We start from the raw sequence: 7,597 nt of genomic DNA on the forward strand, positions 1-7,597 counted from the left end.
GGAAGTAATTTGAAGAAAATTTTGAAATCGGGCGCCAGGTTCAGGTACTGCAGGCCTCCAGGTGGATCCTGGACAGGTAAAAATTAAAAATTTTTACTTTAAAAGTTAAAACAAAACTTATTTGACAAAAGTGGCTTCTTTAAAGAAAATTTTGAAATTTCAAAATTTTCTTCAAATTAGTTAATACCATCCATAAAGTATCAACTTTTGTAAAATAAGTTTTGATCTAACTTTTAAAGTGAAAAATTCAATTTTTACATGTCCAGGATCTATCTGGAGGCCTGCAGTACCTGAACCTGAAGCCCAATTTCAAATTTTTCTTTAAAGTATTTATTACCATCCAAAAAGTATCAACTTTTGTTCAATAAGTTTTGTTCTAACTTTAATAGAAAAAAATTTTAGTTTTTACCTGTCCAGGATCCACCTGGAGGCCTGCAGTACCGGAACCTGGAGCCCAATTTCAAAATTTTCTTCAAATTACTTCCTACCATCCATAAAGAAGCCACTTTTGTTCAATAAGTTTTGTTCTAACTTTTAAAGTAAAGAATTTCAATTTTTACCTGTCCAGGATCTACCTGGAGGCCTGCAGTACCTGAACCTGAAGCCCGATTTCAAAATTTTCTTCAAAATAGTTCATACCATCTATAAAGAAGCCACTTTTCTAAATAAGTTTTTTTCTAAGTTTAAAAGTAAAAAAATACTGTTTATCTGTCCAGGATCCACCTGGAGGCCTGCAGTACCTGAACCTGGAGCTCGATTTCAAAATTTTCTTCAGATTAGTTAAAACCATCTATAAAGAAGCCACTTTTGTAAAAATAAGTTTTGTTTAAACTTTTAAAGTAAAATTTTTTACTTTTACCTGTCCAGGATCCACCTGGAGGCCTGCAGCACCTGAACCTGGAGCCCGATATCAAAATTTTCTTCAGATTAGTTAATACCATCTATAAAGAAGCCACTTTTGTTAAATAAGTTTTGTTCTAACTTATAAATTAAAAATTTTCAATTTTTACCTGTCCAGGATCCACCTGGAGGCCTGCAGCACCTGAACCTGGAGCCCGATTTCAAAATTTTCTTCAGATTAGTTAATACCATCTATAAAGAAGCCACTTTTGTTAAATAAGTTTTGTTCTAACTTTAAAATAAAAAAATTTCAATTTTTACCTGTCCAGGATCCACCTGGAGGCCTGCAGTACCAGAACCTGGAGCCCGATTTCAAAAATTTCTTCAAATTAGTTCATACCATCCATAAAGTACAAACTTTTGTTAAATAAGTTTTGTTCTATCTTGAATTTTCAATTTTTACCTGTCCAGAATCCACCTGGAGGCCTGGAGTACCGGAACCTGGAGGCCGAATTCAAAAATTTCTTCAAATTAGTTCATACCATCCATAAAGTACCAACTTTTGTTAAATAAGTTTTGTTCTAACTTTAAAATTAAAAATTTTCAATTTTTACCTGTCCAGGATCCACCTGGAGGCCTGCAGTACCAGAACCTGGAGCCCGATTTCAAAAATTTCTTCAAATTAATTCATACCATCCATAAAGTACCAACTTTTGTTAAATAAGTTTTGTTCTATCTTGAATTTTTTTTTTTACCTGTCCAGAATCCACCGGGAGGCCTGGAGTACCGGAACCTGGAGGCCGAATCCAAAATTTTTTTGAAAATAGGAAAACTACATCCCAAAAGGAAACTTTTTTGCCAAATAACCTATCCATTATCTCCAAAGACAAAGCCTATAATCACTGTTTACGCAAAAGTGTCAGAACTTCCCCCCCCCTTATTGATATTTTTTGTAAAAAGGATTTTATATAAAAAGTTTTAAAACTCGAGTTAAGTAGTGGTGCTAAAAAAGGTTGCGAATTTATGCAATTTTCTTGCAAAAAAAAATTTCTAGTATTTTAAAAATAGCAAAGGGTGTTATTAGACGTACTTACAGATACAATTGCTAAGTCATTTTGGCCAAACACTAAAATAAAGTTTTTACATCTGAGGGTCCACCCGTGAACAGAGAAAGATTATTTTCTTCATATAATCTTAGAATTTTTATTTAGAAATGGAGGAATTAGACAGTAAAACTGAAATGGATGAGAACATAGGTTGTGCAGGTCCTGGTAGTGAAAGTAAAAAGGTATGTATTCTGTATTTTTATAAATTATAGTACCTGAAATTTGGTATTAGTCTTGAAAATTAAATTTAAAAAAATATTTCAACTACTTTAACAAATCATTCAAAGTTTTATGAAAACAAAAATATTGCAAAATACCAATACCTAGTAAAAGATATTCTAAAGCACAACTGCATAATATAATTTTAAGATCCAGGTATTGTCCTGGAGGCCCTTATCCTCAATGTCTGCAGAAAACTTTGTCAGTCTCTTCTGTCCACAATTTTTCATTTTTAGACTTAAATGTGTCCTACATATTTCAATTTTGTGAAAATCTCATACAATTTTCATGATGCTACATGCATTAAGTATTCTATGACTAAGAAAAAAGGCCTGAAAATTTAGACATAACATATGATACATTTAGAATGAAATTGAGATGGAGTCTACAATTCCTTCTACCAAGTGTACTTGTGGATTACAATTTGGAGTTTTCCCTTTATCATCACAAGATTCTCAATCATCAAATTTAGCTGAAGAATTTGGTGAAATGAGTATAAACTTTCATGGACCTGCAGGAGAAAATCAAAGAATTTTAGCTAAAGAAAAGATTGAAGAGATAACACAAAAAATAGCCGATTATTATTATGATCCAGAGAGTAAGGTTATAGCTATTCCAAATCATTTTGTAACACCAAAGAAACCAACTGTGTTGGGAAAAGTGGGCAAGGAACGACAAGATGCTCAGATTTTAGATAAATATCTTGAAGAACATTTACATCATGAGCTTGTCAATGCAGCAAGAAAATTAAAAATGGAAGCTTTCATTTTCAATGGCTTTCAAGCAGCTGATTGTATTCACCAATTAGATAAGAAAGGAAAAGATACCAGAGGCAAGGATAGATATGCAGAATTTAATGAGTATGAGAAAAGAGTGAAGGAGATCCTTGGCATTGAAGATGCTGAAGAGGAGAAACTAAAGTCTTGTATTGATGAACATTTAAGGTGGAGAGATAATCCAATGGAATTTCAAAGCCCAGAAAACTGGTTGTTTAAACAGGAATGTTTATATTTCATATAAAAAAATATATTTTTTTCCCAATAAAGCTTAGATTTGAATAGATATTTATTTTGATTAATTATGTAAATTTTAGTTTGAGATATCTCTAACTTTACTGCAAAATTGCCGATAAAATTTTCCTTTTATCTTTCCATCATTATTTCTTTAAATATAATGAAAAATAAATTTAAACAAATGAAATATGATTTTTATTTATGTCAGGTGTTAAAAAGTCAGGTAGACAGAAAACGTTTCAATTATGAATCAAATAGAATTGGAAATACATTCCTATATAAGATCCCTGATGATAAATTAAGAAACTTTTACAAATATCAGTTTTACAATTTTAGCCTTCAGGATAAAAAAACAGAATGGGACACCATCATGATAATTCCTAAGCATAATGTTATCATCAACATAGAGGTTAAACTAGGACCCAGAGAAAAAGGAGATAAACTCAAGTTACTAAAAGATGCTTCAGATCAAACAAAACAACATGATTCTTTCATGCAAAAATTGTTTGGGGGTATTCTTTCCAAAGATTGGGTTTTTGTCAGAGCTGCCTGTGTTCCTTATGTGACAATTCTTGAAGATACCACAATACCCTGTGTCAACTGTCAACCATTCATTCTACAAGATAAAGATATCAATGATGTAACACCATGGTTAAAGCATAAAGTTCAACATAATCTTGTTACATCTGATAATTGTAATCAGGAATTATATAAAAATCTTGTTTCTGAACTTATATATCACATTTCTATTAAAGAGTCAAGTAAATTTAATCAATTGATATTAGATCCATTGACAGTTAGCAGAGAAACTGAGAAAGCATTCACTGGAAAAAATGATTGCATATCAGGAGAAAGCTCTATTCCTAAAAATATGCTAACTGATGAACAACTAGCATTAACAGGAAAGACTGAAAGAATATCAAGAGAAAGCTCTATTCCTAAAAATATGCTAACTGATGAACAACTAGCATTAACAGGAAAAAATTATTGCATATCAGGAGAAAGCTCTGTTCCTAAAAATTTGCTAACTGACGAACAACTAGCATTAACAGGAAAGGCTGAAAGAATATCAAGAGAAAGCTATATTCCTAAAAATGTGCTAACTGATGAACAACTAGCATTGACAGGAAAGGCTGAAGGACTTTCAGGATATTCTAATTCTCCTAAAAATATTTTAACTTATAAACAATTAAAATTACCAGAAAAGATTGAAGAGCTATCAGAAGAGAGTAATGTTCCTGTGTACATGCTCAACAATGACCAGCTGCAAGCAGTACACTCACCAGCTAAATTCCTTATTATAGATGGTGACTATGGTACTGGTAAAACATATGTACTAAAGGAAAGAGCTAAAAAATGTGCAAAAGCTAATAGTAAAGAACAATTATTTTACATTGATATGACAGTACTTTCACAAAACAATAATTCTTATGTAAGAGTTGAATCTTCTGTTATGAACAATATAGCTGTAGCAGATTTTGAATCTTATCCTAATATTAAAGTTATTAATACTAAATATTTAGGGATTAGTGATGAATGGATTGACCATACTGGTATAATCAATGCTTTAAACAGTTTTTTAAGAGATAATCACTGTGATCATTTATTCATTGATGAAATGATAATTGGAAAATATGTTTTTCCTGACTCTATAGTGACAATTTGTGTTAACTTAAAAGTAGAAGATATAGTCTTTTTAGCGTTGAGAGAAAATATCAAAACTTATACAGCAGAGTGGTTAGATACTATGAAAGTGAATCATAATGCTGTACATGTTAATCTCCCAAAAAATATGAGAAATTCTCAACACATTATTAATTTAGCCAAAGCTTATTATTTAGAACAGGATTCTACTCAACAAATGTCTTGTTCTCCTAATACTAATGTCATGGGTAACCATAATTTTTACTACAGAAATGTTTATGACATTAAAGCTAGTTTATTAGCTGTTGCTGCTGTAAACAAATATTTCATACATAAACCTAAAGAAAGTGTTGTTATATTAGCAGAAGATAAAAGTGATACTGATAAAGTATTTCAATTGTTACACAAACACTTTTCACCAACTACATCAGTTGTCAGAAACTTTAAAGCATACATGGAAAACCCTGAAGGAATATTGGTAACAAGCTTGGAGGAATTCCAGGGTGCTCAAGCAAGGAACATTATTATATATGATACAGGGCGAAGCTTCAAAATTGATGATTTTAGAAATGCTATACTTAGAACAATATCCTTTGCAATTATCATTTTAAAGAAAAATAACAATAAACTAAACAGTTCTGGAGCAATTGAAGATAAAAATCTGCATGAATCTATTTATTTAGGAAAAGCTCCAGATTGTCATCACTATCATAATAAAGATAAACATAATATTAGTAGCTTAACTATGGCAATACTAGAGAAGTACAAACTATGTGATCATGATGAGAGTATTGCAATCATAACATACTCAAGAACTTCTAAAGATATTATCAGAGGAGCAAATACAAAGGAGTTTCTTAGTTTATCTGAAGATGAAAGAAAGCATCAAGTTAAGAAGAAAATTAAATCAGAAAATACAGAGCTATATGAAGATGTAAAGAGAAACATTTCTAGAAATAATGCTGATATATTTTGGAGCTACAATGACATTAACTATTACACTCCAAGGAAAGAGTTAGACAAGCCAAGACATATCAATTATATCAATATGGAGGAGCCACCAAATTTAGAAGAAATAAGTGAATTAAAGAATATTATTCTATTTGCTGATGAAAATATTGATCATAAACATGACTTTGCAGCTTGGGGAAATGAGTATTCACTATATTGTTCAGATGAGGAGACAAGTATTAGAGTTGAGTTGAGTGAGTGGAAACGAAATCAATTTGATACATTTTGTAGAGATTTAATTATGTTATCTCAACCAAAGTTTGCCATAGTTGTACATGATGGCAATTTTAAAACCTTCTGTCAACTTAAAGGAGCTCTAAACCTAATTGAGGATAATAATCTACATGAACACAGAGATGTAACAAACACTGAACTTTAAAAATCAATAAAAAAAAGCACAAAGTTTAGTGTTTCCTATTTACTCCTCTGTTTAAAAGAAAATATTATTATGCAACAATAATGTATGTATATATTTAGTTTAGTAAAATAAATAATGATTATTATCAGTCTTTTTATTTATCTTTTTATGCAACTTCTCTATAATTTATCTTGTAAGTAAGATTTAAGAATAAATTCTTTAAAATACAGTAGTAAGGTTTTCTTTCACCTAAGCTTAGATTTCATACCAAATTAATTGAAATTTTCTTTTTATGAAAGCTTCATATAGTTCCTGGGATTGTTTAAGAATATTTTATATTTATACCCATTTTTACCCAGTTGAATACAGAGCCCCTAGATGCTAAATTCGTAGCCGCTAGTCCTCTAATATAAATTAGAAATCTTCATTGTCTGAAGCTAAAGATTTCTGAAAATGCTGTTCCAAATTTGTTTTACTTTTCAGGGAATCTTTATGAATGTCTCTGGCTTGTTTTAGGCTATTTTCTGACCTCCAACGCCCTTTACCATAGGCTATGGGCCAGGCAGCTAGTATTGTAATCAACAATAATATTAACAATATTTTTATTCAAATAAATGGTTTAGTATTATTAAAAGCGAAGGTCTTCTAAAAATAGGGTTGGCCAGTTTGTCCGTATTGGTTAGCTTTATTCTTTAATTCAGACTCATTATAATTGTCCTATTGATTTCAAACTTTGCATGATGATTTCTATAACAGTTAGGTACGATTTAGGAAGCGTAGCAACCTCATAATCGTTACCAGAATGTCCGTTAAAAAATGTTTAATTTTTACTTTTTTGACAACACTTTCTCATGTGATATAATTATCTTATTAATCTGAATATACTGTAATACTGATTCCTAAGACAACATAGTGCAATATTATAAGCGAAGCTTCTCTATAATCAATCCTAAAAATATAATTATGACCATAAACAGTGTCCTATATTTATGTAGTGTTAGGTGTTAATGTTCGTTTGTCCTACCATTTTAGAGCTTTTCTTTTAAGGATGTTGTCAACCTTATTTAGTTTTAAAAATATTAAGAATTTTCTATAAGATTTTAAGTAAAAGCTGATACTTTATTTGTTGTAACATTATTTTTTGTTGAACAAACCTTCAGTTGAACATATACACCATATTTATACAGTAGAGAGTAAAATAAAGCAAAGCTAAAACAAAATTTTAAAGATTAATCTATAGTAGATTTGATACAACTAGGTTTTAAAAAAGGTATCCAATAAAATAAAGTATTAAGGTGTATGTCCAGTAAGATTTAGTATAGAGCTGCAGAGATAATTTATTAAATTTACCCAAGCAGACAGACAGACAGAAGGACATACAGGATTATTTATATAGTATATTCATT

At 30.5% G+C, this 7,597-nt stretch overlaps 1 protein-coding gene across 1 annotated transcript; it reads left to right on the forward strand.

The window, feature by feature from the left end:
• The first annotated feature begins 2,055 nt into the window (after nucleotides 1–2,055).
• Nucleotides 2,056–3,226, forward strand: LOC145321612 (uncharacterized). The gene is made up of 2 exons (XM_080163054.1): nucleotides 2,056–2,128; nucleotides 2,532–3,226. The coding sequence occupies exons 1-2, from the start codon at nucleotides 2,081–2,083 to the stop codon at nucleotides 3,183–3,185; spliced, it is 702 nt and encodes a 233-aa protein (XP_080019180.1). The 5' UTR covers nucleotides 2,056–2,080; the 3' UTR covers nucleotides 3,186–3,226.
• Nucleotides 3,227–7,597: the final 4,371 nt, after the last annotated feature.

The sequence above is a fragment of the Acartia tonsa genome, chromosome 6 (genome assembly GCF_053477335.1).
Source record: "Acartia tonsa isolate MP-2025a chromosome 6, ASM5347733v1, whole genome shotgun sequence".
NCBI lineage: Eukaryota > Metazoa > Arthropoda > Copepoda > Calanoida > Acartiidae > Acartia > Acartia tonsa.

Excerpts from the sequence above, each read along its gene's own strand:
- LOC145321612 (XM_080163054.1), top strand. The coding sequence starts at position 2,081 with ATGGATGAGAACATAGGTTGTGCAGGTCCTGGTAGTGAAAGTAAAAAG. Across the intron at positions 2,129-2,531 it reads CTGGTAGTGAAAGTAAAAAG|AATGAAATTGAGATGGAGTC; the intron begins GTATGTATTCTG and ends TGATACATTTAG.